Consider the following 22,599-nt stretch of genomic DNA (forward strand, 5'->3'; position numbering starts at 1 on the left):
ACAAAACATTTTTGTGTTTTTTTTTACACAGACATATTGAATAATGTTCGATATAGTCTCTTGTGTCGATGGCGAAGCACATGCTGTTCAAGAACATTACTGTAATTAGCTGAATACAGTCTACCATCAACTCGAGAAATTGTTGAGTTCATTGTCGATTTCAGATTTGTGATAAAAATAGATTTTTATCGTGGTATTCAAACCTAACAAAAGAAGCAAGTGGTGTATATAATCTCTTACTGGTTTTTCCAAAGCTCTTACTCCATTTCTACTTCATGGTCATAGATTAACGCCATTTTTCCTCGTGATGTATGGAAAATAAGTTAACATTTCCTTTTTTTAGTGGATGAGATATTGTAGTTGACCGAAATGGCAAATTCGACTGAACATTGCCTTGTCTGCTCTAATGGTTCTAGGGGTCTTTGTTACGGTGTCAGGACGTGTGCTGCTTGTGCTGAATTTTTCCGTACAAGTATTGTTGGTAAATTATTTTTAGATCACTTGTTTGAGAGAAAATTCTCCCAACCATGTATAAAAACCTATTATTTGTAATGTGTATATATGTTTTATTTTAGAATCCAAGAATTACGAGTGTCTGAAGTCGAACAACTGTAACACCTCGTATGAATACCGTTCCCAATTCCCAAGGAAATTCTGCAAAAGTTGTCGCTTCAAAAAATGTCTTGAAATTGGCATGGAATTCCAACAGATGGTAGAAAAGAAGTTCAAGTGTGATGAATGTTCGAAGTCATACAATCAAGAAAAACAGTTGCAAATACATATAAGGGACACTCATTTACACAAATTCCCGTGCACAGTTTCTGGATGTGCACGGGAATTTACTCGTAAATCCGACAGGGATAGACATTCAAAAATAACAGATCCAAAACGCCACATTCCTGGGAAGAACTTAAAAAATTATGTGGAAGGAAATCAACAAGTCAGGTTTGAGTGTGTTCAATGTCGTTTGATAAACCAAGCGGAAAAATCTTTCTCTTCCCGGCGTGAACTTAAACGACATCAAATTAGTATTCATGGTGAAGTGAGATACTATATTGTCAAGTCCCTGGATGCAACCAGTTCTTTAGAGACTCTAGTACTCGTGGAGTTCATTCTAGAAATCTTTTACCTCATATACATGATCCCAAGTATTACGAGAAGAAATTGGTGGAAAGAAATCGATTAAATTCGAGAAAAAATTTGAAAATTCTTACAAGTTTCTCTGGGAAAGCAAACGGTAAACAATTTGACGAAGAACATTTAAAGAAGAATTCTTCGTCAATTCCTTTTGAAACGATTGAAGACAGTAACAATAGAATTTTCAATAAGAAAACATTTCTGTTATCGAACAGTTATTTGAATCAATATTTTTTTGCTGCAAAGAAGATGCCAGACCGAAAACGTAGACATTCGTCGTTGAACGTGGAACGAGAGATGTTAAAACAACACAAAAAAGGATCGAAATATCAAAAGTTTTGGGAAAAAAACGACAAAACTAAAATGGACCATGAATGCCAAAGTAAGTTTAATTTAATGGTATCAATTTTCATATTCGTTATTGACATTTATGCAAATATTTTCATTTTTAGGATTACTTTCACTAGGAAATGCTGCAATGTGTTATTCTGGTGTTGAAGCCATGGAGGCTTCAACATCAATACAACAGGCTACACCATCAACAGATCCATCACTTCTAAAAAACATCGCTTTTAAGCCTATTATTAACTGCAACGTCAATGGAGTTCAATTGCCTGTAGTTTGGCTTTGGAAGGCAATCCATCAAGCACTCATCGATCCAGCATTCCTGTTGAACGAAATTAAATTTCCTTTGCGCGATGTCATTCAACAGCTTAAATGGTAATTTATTTCATAAATTAAAATAAAAATGAAATTTTTAATTTAAATTATTAATAGGCAAGTCAGTCCGGCTCACTGTGTTTACGAAATATTCAAGTCGGAAGTGCTTGTTTTGAAAAAGAAATTGCCGACAGTGAACGGTTATTGCTGTGTAAAATATAAAGAATATGGTGCTTCAAGAATTTGCTATACCTGTGAAAATGGGTTTTTACCGAAAAGATTGCAGCCAACAAGTTCAGTTTTGCCATTGTTGATAAAGGAGGCACCCAGGAAAAATTCAACCCTTGTTTTCCTGGTTGTCCGGTTATCTGGTCCAAGAGAACCAGTGAACTATTATAAAATTTTTAAGGATCTAAGAGCATCAGTTGAACAAAGTGCAGAGTACGTTTACTACATTTATAACAGTGATGTTTTTTATTTTAACTGCATTAATTAATCTTGCAAAATTTTTCAATTACAGAAATCCCGGACCATTTAATGGATTCAACTTTCCAGGTGCACCACAACCTATTGTATTCATGGAAAACTTCATGAATTGTGCCTCTGCAACGACCGCCGTTGATAGAATGTTTGTAGGAACCTCAAATCCCGATATTCTACCATTACATATGCTGGCGGAATATATCATTTTTCACTACTACCCGGGTAACACCATTGCCATTGGAATGACTCAACCCGGAAGTTTCACAGTATCACCCCAATATATGGTAAGACTTTTCAAAATTTTTTAATTATCATCACATTTCCAAATGTTTTGGACATGTGATGATATACGAATGATGTTGTGCATTAAAACCGATGTTTCTAACATGATTTTATTTAACAAATTGCAGAAACAGTTCATCGTAGGACTTTTTTCCCGTGGAATACCGAAAGATTCACTTTTTTTTACTGCCATTGCTTGAAATCAACTGAGGGGAAATCGATCAAACTCGAAACAATTGTCAAGGCAAATGATTTGTTGAAATTAATAAACAAGAACTCCCCTACCTATGGAACTCGACCGGCGGCAGTAGCATATCTTCATTCCATGATTGTTGGTTAGTATTTGATTTTTTGAAATGAAATATGTGTATGATCAAACAAACAAGTAAGAGCTGCTGTTGAAACTCGACAAGGTCCTTGGGTATACGCCTTCGGGTTATTGTGGCTATTGGGATAACTATGTATTCGTTTTTTGTCATCCCCCCCCCAAGATGGCAGTACAATAGCTGGAAATAATGGCAAATGTTGAGGTGAAAGAGGTGGCAGTAAAATCGGGGCAATATATAAACCATAATCGTTCATTTTGTAATGATGGGTGTGGTCGCTAGGGGAACCATATGTATAGGGTAGTGAGGGAATGGTATCGTTAAATTCGTTATGTGCAATCTTTATGCATGGCTGTGTTCTTAATAGAGTTTTTTATATCGGTGCATCATGTCGCACATTGCAGGTCCGTCGCCCAAAAAATTTAGGTCGTCTTTGGCGACTTCATTGAATGTTCCTGTGTCCAGCAATAACCAAATTTCCCATACAGCGATTAAAGATCTGTCTTTAGAGACACAATCGTAAGCACAACCGTGATGTATTTTCTATGTATATTTTTAAATAATCATTTGCGATTTAACGTAACCGTATGTCTGCGCTACAAAGGTCTAAAAATGTTTAGTGGATGTCATGTGATTTCTTATCGGCTTCCCATTGGTTTAAACGTTGTGTGAACGGTTTCCCATTGGTTCGGTAGTTTAGTCATGTTTAGGGAACAGTTGGCGTTCACACTTTGCGCTTTTCGGCATTATTTTCTTTATCAGCTGAATCTGCGTGAAAAACTACAGGGAAAGATGTAGTTTACATCGTGATTAGTTTAACATTTAAATTAGATATTTGTAATTTCAGAAACGCCACAGTCCTGGTATTGTGAGCAGCGTTCGTCATTTGTTTTATGTTTTGATTGTCATTTCTAAGGGATTCATTTATGTAGTTTACATGAAATTACAGGGAATAATATAGTTGAGTTTCGTTAGGCACTTCTAACGATTTCTTTTTATCGAAATAATTGTTTGAGCCCCAAAACACGGCTATTTTTTAAATGAATAATTAGGAGGTTGTCATTTTATTTCAAATTTAACGAATTATTTTGACGTGGATCGCAACACGTCGGGACCATCAAATCACAAATGTTGTTACTCGCCAGCAAATACTTTGTTTCCATGATCATGGAAAATGGAAAAACAATGGAAAAAATCTCGTAGGCGGCATGCATCAAATGGCCATTTTTATATTTCTATTATTATTATTTATTTGTCAATAGGGTGTCCATCAAGTGTCTGGTGTTTGGCAAAAGTGCCGTAAACCAAACATCATCAGTGAAATACACCATTTTACTGAGTGATGGATCGGGAACAATAAAGGCTGAAGGCTGGGGTCAACCTGGTTTGGCCTTCTTCGAATCTGTTATTGTAAGTAATTAATTTTCATCAATCGTTTCCCGTTAATTTATTGTTATTTTATAAAAAAACTAGGTCGGCTTATGTTATAGCTTATCTAGCTTTGCCATTAGGGATCTCAAGGAGAGATTTTTTAAATTTTCCTGGTTAAAGAATCCCCTTTATATATCCGTGGGATCCTCTTCCAAAGCCATTCCGGATGCGGATATTGATATAGAAGACTTCAACTAGGATTTCATTTCACTTAGGGCGTTAAGTAGAAAAGGACAAGGTAATTACCTTGTACCATTATGGTATGCAATTTTCAACATGAAAAAATAAAAAGAATTAAAAAAAAACCAACGCCATCTAGCGATCAACCTTTGATCTACATATGGTAAAAACGCCACTGCCATCTAGTGGTCAATTTTGGAACTACTTCCAATAACTTTTCTCCTTTTGATTTACAACTTTTAGTCTCGATTTAAGTCTTAGAAAAAATACTATACATATTCATATCTATCAGGGTCAATTATCAGTAGGCCTGCATGTTACTTATAATATCTTACTTATAAACAGTGATTTATTGATCAATTTCCCTTGATGTATAGTATTTTCTAAGACTTGAACCGTGACCAAAAGTAGTAATAATTATGTAGAAAAGTTTTGGGGTTTAGTTTCAAATGTGACCGCTAGATGGCAGTGGCGTCTTTTAACCTGATGTAGATCAAAATTTGATCGCTAGATGTCGGGATTTTTTTTTTGCATGTTGGAAACGGCGCGCCATATTTAATGCTTGTTTGGTCCAATGATAGTTGATGAACATAATTTCTTTTATTAGGGGAAACGTTCGCCATTGTAGGGGCCGTCATCGACGATTCGGGGGACATCGTTATCAATGTCAACAACAGAAACCTAACAAAGAGGGACATTACAATTACCGATCAGCTTAACGTAAAGGTATTGTTTAATTTTTTTGGACGTAACACCTGCCATCTATCGGACAAATTTGGAACTACACCCTAAACTATTTTTTCTAAGACTTCAATGGAGACTAATAGTTGTAATTCAAAAGTAGAAAAGTTTTGGGCGTAGTTTGAAATTTGACCGCTAGATGGCAGTGGCGTTTTAAACCTGATGTAGATCAAAATTTGATCGCTAGATGGCGGAATTTTTAATAGCAATCGTGATACCTAACCTAACCAAACTATTATTATCTTCCAGGTCATCGTTACCATGTGGGCCAGGGCCGCCCAATTTGTCCAAGCCCTACACGATAGCAATCAAGATTCCCCCGTGGTTGCCTTTTGTGGGGTGCGCCGGAACATGTTTCCGCAGAAGCATTCGTTGGTTGTCATCGATTGCTTCGATGACACCTTTATTGATGTAAGTATTTAAATGATTTATTAAAATCATTATTAGTTTTCCTGCTTTTGAATAATTGCGCTTAAATCAGAATTGTCATGACAATTCTTAATAGCTTAAATTAGAATTGTCATGACAATTCTAATTTAAGTGCAATTATTCACATAATATAATTGATATAATAATATAAATTATAATAATTGCGCTTCAATTAGAATTGTCAATTATTATAATTTATATTATTATACCATTTATTATTATTGTATCTTTTAAATAATAACGATTTTAGTCAAACATTTTTCATTTCTATTGCAGTTTTCACCGGTATGCCGCCAAGCGCAAGAAATTCAAGATTACTTGATCAGGACTAAAAAGGAGCAAGATACAGTTGCCATTCCTGAGAATTCAGAGGATAAATCAAGAAAATGAAAAAAGGAAAATTGTTAATGGCACACCAAGATACAATTTCATTTAATAAATCGAAGTCCTCATTCCACAATATGTCGAGCCAATTTACAGTAATAAAAGCGTCGCCGAAATCATTTCAAAAGAGATAAGACAACTCAAAAAGTTGTTACCCAACGAGCGCGCCATGCAAAATATATTTTGTATTTTTCTTTTTACCTTAGTCGGATAACGGGTCGACAGATGAATAGTCTATTTTGTGAGTGATGTTCGGTGATGTTGAACAAGTTGTCCACTTCAAAGATTTGAATACCTTGACCGTAAACCAGGATTTTGGGCAAAGAAGTTTTGGAGGCACCCACAGACACGTCCAGACCTTGAATGTCGGATATGTCGCAGCAAACGGGCGAGAGCCATCTAAGTCGAGTGTCTTCTCGTTTCCAGAGGATCAGTCGTTGGTCCAGTGACACGCTTAAACACAAATTGTTGGCCAGCAAGGCCACCCCTGTTAACGTATTTAAATTAAGGTGATGAAGCAGAACACAATTTTTTAAAAAAGGAATTCAAACATCAACGAATCTTCATAATAAAAATGTTTCTCGCAACATTGACCACATTGTTTTCATTGTTGTGATAGTGAAGTTGCCTTGTGTTCAATGACTCGGATGCAGTTGTTTGAAGAGCTTTTAAAATGTCTTCAAAGCTTAAGAACAGCACCTGCTTTTGAAACGAAAGACATGAGTTATGTATAATCACACCAAAGCAAGCCAACCATAATACCTTGATATTTGCAGCTGCTGGCCTGGATTCAAAGTCTTCCAGTACATTTCTGGACCTTGTTTTCCCATAAGGAAAGAAGGTGGACGATACAATCTGAAAAGCGGGCCGGCGTGCTGGTGAGATAATATGCATTAGATAATTTTCAGAACTTATAAATCACACGACCACAGCTCGAAGGGGGGAAAAAAGTACCAAGGGCTAAAAACTAGTGATGAAATCAAATGCGAATGATCTTACTCTATTATCATGAATTAGGTGTGAAACACTGTGTGGCGATGGACGCCTTCGCCATTTCGAAAACCTATATTTCGGCCGATATATCTGTATCACGAAATTCGTAACACCAAGTAACACCAAATTCTAGACTTAAAAACAACATCAAGAAGCAAACTCGAAACTTACACGCCATCTAGGAATGGTGATTCCATTCATATATTATGGATTTATCTGCTAGATGGCGTACCTCTGACACGGACTAATAAATTTGTTAGAAATTGAGGTAGGAATTTGTTTAGTTCCGCATGAGCATTACGAGCGAAATCATTCAAAATGCCGAAAAGAGGCAAGAAAAAAAGTACTTTCACACCAGACAGGCAGAAGATTATTAATAAGGCGCAGAAAAGGGCGGCAAGCGAGGAATGCAGCCGTTTAGATTTTGATTTAGTGGAAGAAAATCGAATATCGGTAACCAATTTGTGGTTTATTTTGAAAACGTACAATACTTAAATTCGCAATTAATGCAGTTGTTTTCTGCAAATGATTTGGCGCCATCTGAAGAACAATTGATTGATGTGGACATAGAAATTGAGGTAGGATTCCAAATATATTAGTCTGTTTGTTAGTATTCTGATGATAAGAAAGCAATAAAGTCCATTTTAATTGTGCTTGCAGTTTCAAAATGAATCCTCAGAAGTTCAAGACATGGACAGCAATGCTCTGGTGATTGAAATTATAACTGAAGTAGCAACAGGAGGAGAATTATCTCTATTGGAATCATCAGAGGAGTTTTTAACTGAAAATACGATTAGTCTGGACTTGAAAGAACCGCCAACAGCTAATCAATTAGCTGATTTTGAAAAAAACCCAATAACTGCACTTATGGCTTTGGCAACTAATTCTGGACTGGGAAGGTTTTCGGCAACTCGAAATCTTTACAGCAGTGGTATGGCACCTGTATATAATATTTCCTTTAGAATATGTCGTAATCTAAGCAACGTCGTTTCATGAGATTTTTTTTTCATTTAGCAAATGACTTACCGAAAGTCACTGAACAATTGCTTCATGAACTAAAGGATAATCTTAGAAATGAGGATAAAGGAGAAATAGTTGATAGATTTCAGCAGTTTTTTAACACCAATGCACTGTTGGTTGGTTGTGCAAGCTGTGGCATCAGGGAATTTGTAATGGGGAAAACAACGTACCACTACATTCCTGTAGAACAATTGTCAATTCTCCTTCTCACAAATGAACAAATCGCTTCCTATACCTCCGTTCCAGACCAATACAAACCGGTTATTAGTGTTTACAAATTTGAGAGAACAGGTATGATCTTACTTGAATCCCTATCGCCAAACACGTAAAAGCAAAGTTGAAGTTATTATGTGGTGTGTGGTGTAAATGCACAAAACAATCACTTTAGAATTACGATTTTACTTTTCTTGAAATTCCATATCACATAAGAGTATTTGCACAGAGCAAAGAGCAGAAGAATCTATCTATTGATTTGATTTGTGTCTCTGGCCATGGCGCATCTATCTATTGTTGTTAGAAAAGAAAAGTTGATTTCGTCTGCTTCCTAATATCTGGCTGGTCTGTGACAGCGGTGTCAGTCAAGCAAAATCACACTATTTGCGTAATATACGCTTCAACGTTTCTTGACGCTTGTTTGGCAATTAAAATATAATCTCTAACCAATTTTGCGAAATAAATAGGTCTTCTTTATCATTTGCATCGTGAGCTTGTCAAAAATGGAACTGCTGCTATTTGTTCAAAATGCCACAGCAACATTATGGTTGGTAAGCCATCAATACCGAAATTGGCCATTGCTGCTGGAATTGACTTTGGGAACTATGATCGCATTGGTTTAGAACCTCTAACAATCGTGGAAGAATTACTGATATCTAAAAGTAGACTTTATGTTTCCATTGTTAAGCTGATTGGCAGTAGAGCTCAAGAGAGACAGTCAGCCAAAAAAGGCCACGTAATTATATTTCCTCAGCCTGACGGACCATTAAAGTTAGCTGAGCTTCAAAGGATGAATTCATCCATTGGTAAATATAACTAATCAATAATTGATAGATGCAATAACTAACATCAAATATTAAAATAATTAGATGGTGAAGAATATCCAAGAATTGAAAATCTGGAAGATTATATTTTTGTGTGCATCGTTGGATCACGCTTTTTAAACAACACACTCGTCCCTTCCACATTTCCTGACGTTTTGGAACTAAAAGTGAGGGTTGGCGTAATTTACCTATGGCTTAGTGCGTTAAAACATATCAACCCATTTTACCGCAACATCGAAATTATTGACACACCTGCGATGCGTTCACAGTTAGAACAGATTACTATAAATTTGATTACTAATGCCACAGTAGTCGAAAATGAAAGCGATATCACAATAGATAGGATTGCTACTCAAGAAGAAACAACGACATCTGTAGAAGAACGCGAAGAAGATACTGTTCGTCTGATGCCAACTATCCTTCTTAAACGTGATATCCCGATCACACAAGGTCAAACTGATTCGGTGCGCACTGCATTTGAGGGATTAATGGGTGAGGGGTGTTGAATAATGTACATTCTGTTTAGAAAATAATGTATTTTTCTAAATTCGCAATTTTTATTTTGAATTTTATAGAAACGATTCAATGTAAAAGATCAACAAGTGAACCAGAATACATCAACAACCAGGCTGTTGGTATTCACGAGCACCGAGAAAATATTAACCAGGTAAAAATATCTAAGATTTAAACTAAACTATTTACATACCTAAAATTGAAAATATCCAATTTAGATTCACGTCGATATGGAACATACCCCCTTCAACGAATTTGAGGATAACAACCTTCTTTTCTACACATCTTTCCCATTTTTATTTATGCTTGGAAACGGTTTGAAGAAAAAGGGCACACTCTCAACTGAAACAATTCGACATCTTATGTTGCAGTTCACAGCACGTTTTTCAAACTGTGAAAGACTTATATTCCTTCTATTCGATCAATTACAACGGCATTCGGCTGCACGCGTTGTTGCATCCCGTGTAAAATGTAATCAAAGCTCTTTTGATGCCTTTGCCAAATGGGTGAGTGACCCAACATTCTCCATAGAGCTCCAGGAAGCTGCGAAAAACCCTGCGGCTGAATCGTCATTGAAGCTTTTACAAAAACTAAACAAGCACATCAAATCTACTACAAGTATGGTCCCTTACACAGTCGCACAACGCAGTGCTTCAATTAAAAATCTTATGGCAATGCGATACATGTACGGGATGCCGAGCATATTTTTTACCTACGCGCCTGACTACGTTTATGGCAAATTAAATTTAAGAATGTCGATCGGCCAAAAAGAAAATGAGGGATTTCCTGCAAATGGATTTGGATTAACAGAAGCACTTCAGCAAGGTGATTCCATATTCCACGATGTTCCAATAGCGCCACACAACCTCGCGGTACTTAATGCTAAAGGACCCGTGGCTGCTGCAGAATACTTTAGACTTCTCACTGAATCTGTTTTCCATATTCTTTTGGGCACACCCGCCGAACATTGTTCCAAAAGAACAGAACCTCTACCAGCTAGAAAGCGTGGGGTATTTGGAGTACCTATTGCATCTTTTGGAACGGTTGAAGAACAGGGTCGGGGTTCTTTGCACCTGCACGTCGTGTGCTGGGGTGGACTGCCTGGGCATCTTCTTCAGTCGTCCGCAACCTTCCCTGTCTTAATTGATGCAGTCGCTGAAGCCCTAAATGGGATGGTGAAGGCCGAGGTTGATCCTTTAATTCAAGCTGGTCAACTGATCAATCAAATCAACAGGATAGCACCACCAAGACCATGCCTTATCACTGCTAGTAATCCGATTGCCAATCCAGAGAAATTTTATGAGGAAGTAAACTCTGCTGCCATAATGTGTAATTGCCATAGTCATACAGAGACATGCCATAAAGGAAAAATAGGAAAAATATGCTGCAGATGTCGCAGGCCGCAAGGTCTGGTATCTGAAACCAGCTGTGTTCAAATCGAGGCAGCTAATGGCATCAACAATCAAGCTTCTTATAACGTTCTCGAAAAAGTCCAACAACCGTTGCGTTCATCCTTAAAAAGCAGAAACATTTCAAAATTGCCGATTCCGGAGAGAGACAAAAGATTAGTAATGTGGGAACTAATGCGCCGATTAATGGAAAAAATTCGCGATGAGGACTCAAGTAATGTATTTTTCTTGGCTATTTATTGAAATTGTTCTGAAAATTTCTAACTTGTTAAGGTGATGGACTACAGTTGACGGATCATTTACAGAGCAAGTTTTTAGACCTTACTCAGGAACAGAAGGATCGAATAAATGCCATATTTCCAAAACGGAATGGACTCATCGTGGAATACAATGAAATCATAACTGCTTTACTTGGGTGTAATACCAATGTAAGTATATTGGGGAGTGACGAGCAAGCCAAATGCACTCTTTTGTATTTGCTTAAATATGTGACCAAGCCTAGTATTGAGATCACGCACAGCCTTAGTCTAATTAGTCACGCGCGACGTACTATAGAAAAACATCCTTCAGTTGCACAAGACACTGGAACTGAGCAACGTACAGCCATGCATTTCCTCAATCGAGTGGCAAATAAAATAAGCAGCACCGTTGAAGTATCTGCCCCATTTGCATCTCTTGCTATATTAGGTAAAACAATTGTGTTGCTCAAAGTGTAGAACTGTTGACCGAAATAATCCTTATGATTCCCTACCAAACACCTAAAATAACCGAATGAACAATGTTATCTTTATCAGGAGCACCAGCTGAATTTTCTTCGGTAACCTTCTTCAAGGTGTTTGTCAAAGAAGCTATTGAATTTGTCAAAAAACATCCTGACTACACTGCTTCTGATCTCTCTATCGAAAGCAATAGTGAGTTCCAAACGTTACCGGGTGATGAAGAAGAAGAAGATGACGCTGATACCGTAGTAAACAATCAATTCAAATTAATTAATTCACAACTTTCTTATGTTGGGAATTATTCAATCAATTTTTATTCCAACATTTCACAGAATGGTGGTGACAATAATCTCCCATCTGAAGGGATAGACATGGAAGAATTATCTGAATTGTTGAATGAAGAATTACAGCCAGAGATTTTGTGCCCTGAATATGATTCCAGTGAAGAAGGTGACAGCTCTTCTACGGTACCAATCTACACTGGAGCAACAGGAAAAATTGCGGTTCCACAACACATTCATTATAGCTACCGAGGGAACCACTTTCAGAACTACAGTCTCTATGAATTTGCGTGAATTGTTGATGTTGTTCCCAAAAAAAAAGAGAATAACCAAGAAGACACTGGCACTGTAACGAGTCAGGACACAATTAAGGAGAACAGCAATAAGGTAAGTAGGCCAGAAGTCCCAGTTTACTATATGAAATGTATAATTTCTTTTTTAACAATTAGAGAAAATGTGGTCGTCCTGAAAATGGATGTTTTAAATTTGCAAACTCCCATCCCTTGCACGAAACACACGTTATGCGATTAAGATCAAAACCAAAAGTCCCAGTCGTGAAATATGCACCAGGACCACCACCTTCCAAACCGACAATTCTAACAGATGCATGGAAGAAAAAAGCTAGAGAGTTTGCTACTTTCTTTCTAGTCCTATTCCGACCATGGGGGTAATGTTACACTTGTAGAAAGTTTTTCGGTACTAGGTATTAATTACGAGTTGTTTACATCTAAACAACAGCTATAAAACCAATGGAAACGGGACTCTTCCTGGAGATTTGTCATGGAATCAATTGTGCTCCTTTATCAGGAACCTTGAAGACGGGATAAATGGGAGAGGCGCTTCTTTTTTGGACACCGTAAGAATGGCATGGATAAAAAACTTGGCTCACAACCTAAGAACGAGCGGAAAAGATCGTGCTGCGGTTCAAAAATTTGGAAGAAGAGCTGCAACGATATGGGGTGTCCCAGATTCTTCAATGCCAATTTTACTTAACGGGTTAGATAATTTACCTCACAAAGACAGTGAAGAGACCGCTCAGGAAGAATTGGCCCAAATCGCTATTGACCTTATCCGAGCTGAAGCCGCTGCTGATGATCAACTGAATCATCCCAACTATAAATATCATCAATATCTTCAAGGAACAACTGCTGCACTATCAAAAATCATGGGAAGTATTGATAACATGCCAGCATCACTGACAGCGCCTAGGCCTTTAGGCTATGACAACGCAAGAGCATTACTTCATCTAGATGCAGATAATGAACCTTCAATAGAAGAAATATTATTAAAGCTGAAGAAAGATGACGTAAGTCCCAATGAAAAAATGAAGTTACCAACGTAAGACAATTTCGCTGCTTTATTTATGATAGGAAAGAGAAGAAGTTCAAAGGAATGATGAAATGGATGTTGTTCCTGGTGAAAGAGGACCACATATAGTCGATGAACCGGCCGTCGACACGAACCTACTAAATTCTTGCCAATCCGCAATACTAAAGCAATGCGAATCGTATTTCCAGGTAAAACAAGTCTTAATAAACATGTATAATAAATAAAGAATGCTAACCTAACCTTCTTCGAATAGAAAAAGCAAGATTCGGAACTAAGGGGATCCTTATGCCCAGCCCCACTACAATTGCTCGTACATGGTGGCCCTGGAACAGGAAAATCTTTTCTGACCAGATGCATTTACAAAAAAGCAAAAGAACTAGGTTATATCGTTAGATGTGCAGCACCAACCGGAATAGCCGCAGGAAATTTGCCTGGTGGAAGGACGATCCACAATCTTTTTGGATTTTCAATCAAGGATTTGAAGTCTTCAACGGAACTGCCTGATTTATCTATTCAGGCTGTAAATGATTTAAAATACCGTCTAAAACCCGAAGAATTGATTATGATAATCATAGATGAGGTTTCTTACATATCACCTGAATTTCTGGGCCATATCGATAAACGTCTGAAGCAACTGACCGGAAAAAAAAGATATTCCATATGGAGGTAACATGGTAGCAATCTTACTTAGTTTAGTTAATGGACATACTCATGATCATAACACAATTTTTTTTTAAGGTATCGCAGTTCTGTTAATGGGGGACTTTTATCAATTGCCACCGGTTGCAGCTACTTACACCCTCTATAGTGCTGTTGTAAAAATGTTTACGGAATCCAAGGAAATAGAACACAATCCCGCTGGACCACGATCCAGAGGAGCACAACTTTTCAGCATGTGCAATAAATTTGACCTAACGCAGCAGATGAGAGCAGCTGAAGATGAGAGTCACACTAATATGCTCGACAAAATGAGAAATCCCATTCAAGGAAGGAGTTACATCGATTCTGAATGTGTATCAAAGATTAAAACGCTACAAACATCAGACATCGTAAATGACCCACTCTGGTCATGGGCACCAATAATTGTCACAAGCAACAAAGAACGTCTTGTGATTAACGATTTCCAGTCGAAAAGGTGGAGTAGTCATTTTAATACGCCGCGGTTTGTATGGAAAATTCCGCTGGTTGGTAACTTGGCTACTGTAATACCAAATGAGCTACACTCAATTTTTTACGATAATTGCAAGGCTCTAATTGGATGTTTCGTCTGTGGTGCCCCAGGTAATCAAAACTAAGATTTTTTGAAATTCTTCATTAAGTCTTTTTTATATTGTAGGATATCTGACAAAAAACATCAACCCTTCCCGAGGTCTATCGAATGGGACCCGAATAATTTACGATTCCATTACTTTAGATGAGAAGGAGAACATGCATAGTGTGATGGAGCAGCTCCTACTAAAAAGTGGCAGAGATATTGAGTTACAATTCCCACCCAAGTATATTCATGTCGAAATTCCTGACGCTGAAGCAGTCATGTTTGAGGATATCACGATGACCCCAGGTAAGGTAGTAATCCCTATCGCTATGAACAATCCTGAAAATCATCAGGTACAAGTTCCATTTCGTAATGAAGCTGTAAGGGTTGATGCAAAATCGCATGGAGTCGAGCTGGGGTTTTCTTGTACTGTGCACAAAATGCAGGGGTTGACATGCGATCGTGTGATAATTGACGTCAACAAACGTCCATTTCAACCACAAATTTGTTATCACGGACTTTATGTTGCTTTTTCGCGTGTAAAACGAGGCGAACATATCCGTTTACTCCCTCTTCAACCCACGTCTTGCAACTTTAATCACCTTTACCAATTAAAACCACCCTCCACTCTAATGACATGGGCCCAAGGATATAATAAAGATGGTTTGTGGTCGTCCTTGAACGTGCCACCGCAAAGTAGAGTGTTGCAAAACAAGAAAAGAAAAAGAAATGACGGCAAGAAATAAAAATGCTTTTAAATCTCAATTCTTAATATGAAATGTCTTGAATACTGTGTTTCTACCCAACGAAGTTGTCTAATTTTCCCATCTGAAGCTCTGAATTTTCCCAATAAAGTTGTCTAATTTTCCCATAAAACTTGATGCTTGATGAACTTGATGTAAAATATTTATGCACAAAAATAAATTAAAGAAAATAATTATATTGGATGGCTCAAAAAAAAAATACAGCTAAGCAATAATAAACAAAAATATTTCCAAAAATATTCAATTCGTCGACGAGAGAGAACAAGTACCACGGGTGTCCAACACAAGTAAAACAGAAATCGAAACCAGCATTAAAGGTGTCCAGCTAAGTGTAGCGTCCACCGTCATACACGTTCACGATCTGGCTCGAGGAGTCCGCCCTTATCAGGTAACGGCCCCCCAGTGAACTAGACCCTTAAACACTAGATCCTCTTCCATGTAATACTATGTGAAGACTGTGGCAATGAAGACGTGACGGACCGTCTCTTCATTCTTCAGTACCATCAGCGTAGACTTGCCGACGCCCGGATGGACAAGGTGGGTGGACATACAATGCAATAAACAATACATACAAACATACAAAAAGTGACTCACCGTTGTGTTTAAATCCAAGCATGTATCCAATGAAATCCAGAACACATATATCCAATGAAACACCGAGTCACTGACCACACACAAAAGAAAATAAATGTAACTGTAGACGGCAATGTCAAGGCATGTATCCAATGAAATATTCATAGACTCGCACAATATGTGACCCAAGCCTCCAGCAAACACCACGTGGAAATAAAAAAAAAAAAATCAAAGATTCAATCAATAATCGGTATTAAAAAAGTTACCAATAAATACAACTCACCAATGATTCCAATTCAATGTATCCAATGAAATATTCACAGACTCGCACAACATGTGACTCAAGCCTCCAGCAAACACCACGTGGAAATAAAAAAAAAAAAAATCAAAGATTCAATCAATAATCGGTATTAAAAAAGTTACCAATAAATACAACTCACCAATGATTCCAATTCAATGTATCCAATGAAATATTCACAGACTCGCACAATATGTGACTCAGGCCTCCAGCAAACACCACGTGGAAATAAAAAAAAATCAAAGATTCAATCAATAATCGGTATTAAAAAAGTTACCAATAAATACAACTCACCAATGATTCCAATTCAATGTATCCAATGAAATATTCACAGACTCGTACAATATGTGACTCAAGCCTCCAGCAAACACCACGTGGAAATTTAAACAAAAAAAAATTAAAGATCAGTAGCTCTGTTCTCTTACTACGCGACCACGCGACTAACAATGCAAGCGTCAGGACAGACAGTATAGTCAGTATAAGTCGCGTAGTGGTGGTGGCGCTGATTTCCGGCATTGATTTGGCAGCTAGCGCCACTAGTGGCCTGAAAAAGGTGTAAAATCAAATTTGACAGGCCTTAATGTCCAGTCATTCAGGCCAGTAAAAAATATTTTCAGGCCACTGGTCTGAATGTCCGGCACCCATAGACCCAATACAAAATATTTTTAAATAAATTAAAACTTTGAGAGTAATGAAAAGGTTTGTATCAATATCTTTCAACCATATCATGTGAGAAACATAACAGCCAAAACGGCACTTCCAATCGCCGAAATACCAGCTAGACATTTTAACTCCATAGATTGAGGCAAATCTAATATCAAGCTGCTATGAGCCAGCAAACAATAGAGAGCAAGTCAACCACATCAGGGATAATCAAATCATCTTTGGCGTACTGTGGTAACATAGAGAAATGGGAAATGGAGAGAAACCAGAAGGCAGTGAATGAGAAATAAGGACTAGCTATGGAAGCAGGCAACGTTACTAAAAGGATTGATTTCTCAAGGACGTGATAGGAGAATAGGAAAAATGCAAGAGACACGTTGATCAAAGAGATATGCAAATTACGCGAACTGTTCTTAAAATATAGATGAAGTCCACAAGGGAAACTGAAAAGAGCTGTTAGCAGTAAACAATATCTAGCGATAGCGGTGGGTTCCATTATTCGTCGGATTTTGACCAAAACATTTAATGTGCACCAGAAGTTGGCAACATAATCTTCAAAAATTCCGCGGTTGAAAGGAAAGACTCTGGAGAGAACTTGTTGCAAAAGCCCATTATGAAATTGTAAAAATAGATACCAAATAATGGTAAAAGTGGCCAATGTTACAATCCCAATACTTATCAAATTTCAAAGTTGATATTAAGGAGGAACCCCTACGGTGACAAGAAGCCAGCAAATAGAAGAACATGGGTATAGCGTGATAAAGCTCCATTTGCTTAAAGTTTAGTTCTGCTGAAAAAACAACTTGAATGAGGTGACCAGGAAAAAAGATTCTATCGTGCAAGCTCTTTCAATGAAGCCAAAGTGCTAATAGCCAGATTTAGAGGAATGCAACCTATGATAACAAATAAATTAGCTTGTGACACTTTAACGGTAGAACATATAATTGGATACCTTGTGGCAGGACAATATTCCCAAGACAATGAGTGAGACGAAGTTAGCACAAAGAACCATAGATGCTTCATTGTTTTGCACCGTCTTGAAATTTATAAGCCAATTCCAAGGCATCAGGAGCTGTCAGTGGATGATCTTTTGATAGACCAACGACTATAATATGGAGTAAAATGTATCCTACATGATGGAAATTAGTAGTCAAAGTCAGTAGTCACATGAATATTCCAACGAAATTTTTAAATACCTCCATAATTTGTTGAATCCATTTTTCAGAGAGTTTGGCTGCAACACGTCACGATTATGCACTAAGTTTTTTGTGCACTGATACAAATTTAAAACAAACAGAAAACATGACGTATCCTAGGATGCAATGGCTACGAGTCTTTCGACCACGCTTGACAAAAGTAAAGGGAATGAAAATTGCGGAAAGAAGTAGTGGAAAATGGATACGGGCGTTCACATGCAAAGGCTCACAAACATGCAGTTGCCCTAAGACTAGAAAAGCTACACATGGGGATTACGGAAAAAAATAAATAAAAAAAACTTAAACAGATACGAACGAAAATATCCAGTAATACTCAAAGAAATTAAGTTAAGAAGGTTACCGAAATTTGGAATAAATCGGTCAAGTAGAAAAAAAGAAGATAGCAAAAGACCAAACTGACAATAAACCTTTTGGAGCCCAACTCCAAGAAGGTATCGATTACTACGATACGATACGATACATGACATGATCAGAAACTTAAGAGCCTTCGGTATACTAGAAGTATAACCCTCAGGGATAAATTTTTTGATTCTATATCAATTTAGAACTAAACATATTAATTGTAGATGAGACAAAATTAAGGAAATAGGAAAAGGTTTTCAATAGACAAAATGTATTATTACAAAAATTACAAAAATTAAACCTATAACGGGCCTAAAATGTTCAAGTCCACAATTCGTTTGTATTGTGTCAGTTCTCAAATACGTTTTAACAGCAATATTTTGGCCCCTCCTACAGCTCCACCCACAGAAGGCGCTAAGATTTGTTTTCGGGTTTACCCCGTTTTCCATGTACCATTTAACCCGAACCCAAACAACATAAAATAAACTGAATTATTAAATACTTCAGAACGTATTAAAAATATTAAAATACTACCTTAAACTAGAAGAAAAACCCTTTAAACAGCTAATAATCTGGGTTTTATAAAAATATTTATGGAAGTATCAAAAACATGAAAAACTAATAAAAATGAAATGAAATGAAAAACATAAAGACCAAAGGAAAAATGGTTTCGGTCAAAATGGATTGCGCTACACGTCTAAACCTTTTGATCTAAGGAATCAAGTTTCAGTACACTCAGTGAGTTTTTCTTTGTTGTTTTTTGGTTTTACATCCTTTGATATATATTATCTATTTGTAATAGAAATTATTATTATTCGTACCATTGCAATGAAAGAAATTTTCATGCGGCATAACGGTCTTAACTTAAAGTCAATCTTACTTGAAGTCCTTGCTGATCATGGTATCAAAATAATTCGTCAGTTGTATAGTGTTACGAATGATAATGGATCAAATATGTTGAATGCGGTGAAAAGATTAATTGATGAAGTGATTGAATGCAAAAGTTAGGAACGGCCACAGAACGGCCATGATTCGGGTATGATTTTTCCCCTCTCTCCCATTCACATAGGTTAATATTAAGGCCAATTATTTTTATTTTATCAATTTTTCTTAGAATGCGACGAGGAAAATGAAAGTGATATTTTTGAAGCTGACGTTTTTGAAGATGAGCCAGGGTCAAATGATAATTTTGTTGAGGCGCCCGATATAAATCCCACTCTTTTCGGCTATAGATGTGCTGTGCATATCCTGCAGCTAGTTATTCTCGACGCCATTAAGAATGTTTTGGCCAAAAACAATGTTAGAACTTACCCGTCGCGTGTGCAAAACAACAAAAACATTATGATGTCCATTCGAATCCTTACGCAAAAAAATCCAATTTTGGACAGCAAAACTCGGTGGTGCTCATCCTGTGACATGATAGGGAGAATTTTGGAATTGAGAAATTTTTGTGACGGAATCTCGGCTGGCAATCCTGTTTTGACTCGGCCACGAATGGCGCTGCGAGCAGCAGCCGACGACAAGGAGCGACGGGACGCAGAGTGAGGCCAGTGAGCTGGACCTTAGAGTTTGTGCCTAAACTACGCTCGTGTATTCGTCTCTGACTAAACTTAATACAGACTTTCTACCAAGTGATCAAGTCTTAACAAATCCTGATGTAAAACTAACCGTGGATCAATGGAATCGACTGACAATGATTTTTGAGGCCCTGCAACCAGCTTAGATTGCTACAAAAGTATAATTTAGAAGTGTTTTTTTTAATTCTTCTTATGGTGTATTTTTCTTTGAGGTTTTTCCAAAAGAATAGCTTTTAACAGAGAATTTCTATTCTCAATGGTTAAAATGTGAATATGAAACCGAAAAATTAGGAACAGCCTTTGCAAAAAATGTATCATCATGTTTGAAAAACCGTGTTCAGCAACTTAAAAACAACGATTTGTTCCAATCGGCTATATTTTTAGACCCGAGGTGTGCTCATCATTCCCCTCCTGCAATATTTTATTTTTTTAGAAACAAGCTACTTCTTAATGATGAACAGAAAACAAAAATTTAGCCATCGTTCACTTGTGCAAGCTCAGGGACCATTTTTCATCTCTAACAGACTCTACCACTGAAGATTTAGTTCTCTCCACTTCTACATGGAAGAATAGTAGAGAAAGTCATGACACTGAGTGTGTGGATCCCTTAGAATTAATGTTGAGGCAAAAAGAGATTGAGAGGTGGCAGTTGTCAGTATCCCAAGCGTGAGAAAAATGTTTAAAGGATCTCTTAGAATGTAATTTAAAATTTAATAAACCAACAAATATGACACATGTACTTACGTGGCCATCTGCAACGGCATGAAATGTCATTAATTGATAGAAGAGTACTGGGACTATGTGATCCGAGGGTAGCGTCGATATGGATTTCCCTAACGTTCCGCAGACCAGATAAAATGCCAGGGCTGATAATATCAGGGCACAATCATCTTCACGTGTCACCATGTACCGATAAAAGACGCAATGTCCTCTTAACGTATGCTTTGTAAATAGAAATAAAAAAAAATATATAAATTAGAAAATCTATATAATATAATACAAAATTTTATATTAAATATAATATTTCGAAATATAAGCTGTATAATGCATACCGATAAATGGGAAAGTCCATCATGAAATCATTGGCTTCTTTAACAAGCGATCCACGATTTTAAGTAGACCGAAATCCCGGAGCGGCTTTCCGGGAGACTTTTACATCGCTTTTCAGAAAAGCGGGGGAGCTAGAGTAAAAACTAATTTTATATAAATGTTTATTTTTATGTCAACCACCAAAATCCAAAAGGAATTTCCTTTCCGGATTTTATTGGGGGAGATATGACTAATTTTCTGAGAGGCTCATTTTTACCTTTTCCCTCTCTGTCTGGCAGCCATTTTTTTGTACTCTCCGCCGCGCTCCTTGCGGAAACAAGCAGAAGGTTTTATCTGTTGGCCTTCATTTTAGACTTATAGAAGTCATATCGGCCTTCATATTTAGTGGAAGCAAGCTGGCTTCCGCAAGCTTCCTTTCACATTGTCACACAAGTTGAGCCCATGGAAATGAAAAGGCTGTTTGCAGATGATCTCTTGTAAGAAAATTGCTTCTTCAGGTTAGGAGTGAATAGAGTATCGAGCATGTTCTTGAAGATTTCATGATGGTCCAGGCCCACAGGCAGATAAGTTTTTGCTTTGAGGTTTTGTTTCTATAATTGCAAAATAAAAGTAACGAACGTAATGAGTTAATGACCAAACATGTACTTAATCAGCAATTTTCTTACGAAATATTCAACATTGTCCACATTTTTTTATCGAGAAGCATTTCTAAATGTTCAACCTCTTCAATAGTTTTGAGAGGTAAAACAGAAAAAATACTTTGGATGTTGGCCATCTCTGCTTGAAGTTTTGATGAATGATGACAGGTAAGAGGTAACACTAACAACACGAGAGTTATTACTAAAAATGCAAAAATTGTAAGAGGATTCGGTGGACTATTACGGCGTTGAAGAGAAGACCGAGTTTTCAAATACTCCCCCCTTACAATTCATCCCTAATTTTAAAAAAATTAAAGAATGAAATTTAAAAAAAGGATACTTTTTTAATAAATTCAAACATATTGAACAAAATTATTGCTAACTTTCCAATTCTTCGTCGTAAATTTCCTTAATAGCAGCAGAGTTCATTTTCCAACCGTACCTTTATTTCTTCGGAAAAAGCATCTTTGATGAATGATTGCCTTATGGTTAGCGTGAAGGTGTGGTGTTTCCGTGGGAACGAAAATTCCGTTCCGGGTTTCCTTAAAAAGCTGGGTAACCTTATAAAAGAAATTTCAAGATGGTGCTCTTGCGAATTTAAAAAAAACTTTTATTGAAGTTGGAGACTCTGGACCTCGTGCAACGCAAAATGAAAAGCACGCTCTTTACGATGCACGCGACAGTAAGTTAGGTATAGATGATATCGATAGGCTTAGGTAGGCCTATTAATAAGGGATACAGTACCCACGCCAGGTATTGGATCACCACGGTTCAAAAGTGGTGTCTTAACCCGCGTGAGATAGGCCTTACGGTCTTTAGGGATTACTTACCATTTTGTATAATAAAGATTATCTTGATTTATCGTAGC

The 22,599-nt window shown here is 37.2% G+C and overlaps 1 protein-coding gene, 2 long non-coding RNA genes and 1 pseudogene across 5 annotated transcripts; 2 read left to right on the top strand and 2 right to left on the bottom strand.

Moving 5' to 3' along the window:
• Window positions 1-3,014: 3,014 nt before the first annotated feature.
• Window positions 3,015-6,129, top strand: LOC124204319. Of its 2 annotated transcripts, XR_006878833.1 has the most exons (7): window positions 3,015-3,202; window positions 3,293-3,407; window positions 4,151-4,298; window positions 4,362-4,557; window positions 5,107-5,225; window positions 5,490-5,651; window positions 5,946-6,129. It is a non-coding gene; the product is annotated as an uncharacterized LOC124204319 (long non-coding RNA). The 2 variants fall into 2 exon arrangements; XR_006878832.1 differs by having other exon boundaries at window positions 3,022-3,407.
• On the bottom strand, window positions 5,923-9,054 carry LOC124204320. 2 transcript variants are annotated; one of them, XR_006878834.1, is made up of 4 exons: window positions 8,370-9,054; window positions 8,073-8,301; window positions 6,816-7,986; window positions 5,923-6,755 (listed from the first exon to the last, which is right to left on the bottom strand). It is a non-coding gene; the product is annotated as an uncharacterized LOC124204320 (long non-coding RNA). The 2 variants fall into 2 exon arrangements; XR_006878835.1 differs by having other exon boundaries at window positions 5,923-6,752; window positions 8,370-9,053.
• A 3,368-nt stretch (window positions 9,055-12,422) lies between these two features.
• Window positions 12,423-15,486, top strand: LOC124204211. The gene is made up of 5 exons (XM_046601252.1): window positions 12,423-12,692; window positions 12,764-13,331; window positions 13,396-13,542; window positions 13,608-14,020; window positions 14,093-15,486. Exons 1-5 carry the CDS (start codon window positions 12,547-12,549, stop codon window positions 14,160-14,162), a joined length of 1,344 nt encoding a protein of 447 aa, XP_046457208.1. The 5' UTR covers window positions 12,423-12,546; the 3' UTR covers window positions 14,163-15,486.
• Window positions 15,487-16,933: 1,447 nt separating this feature from the next.
• Window positions 16,934-17,755, bottom strand: LOC124203497 (annotated as a pseudogene).
• Window positions 17,756-22,599: the final 4,844 nt, after the last annotated feature.

The sequence above is a fragment of the Daphnia pulex genome, chromosome 10 (assembly GCF_021134715.1).
Source record: "Daphnia pulex isolate KAP4 chromosome 10, ASM2113471v1".
NCBI classification, from domain to species: domain Eukaryota; kingdom Metazoa; phylum Arthropoda; class Branchiopoda; order Diplostraca; family Daphniidae; genus Daphnia; species Daphnia pulex.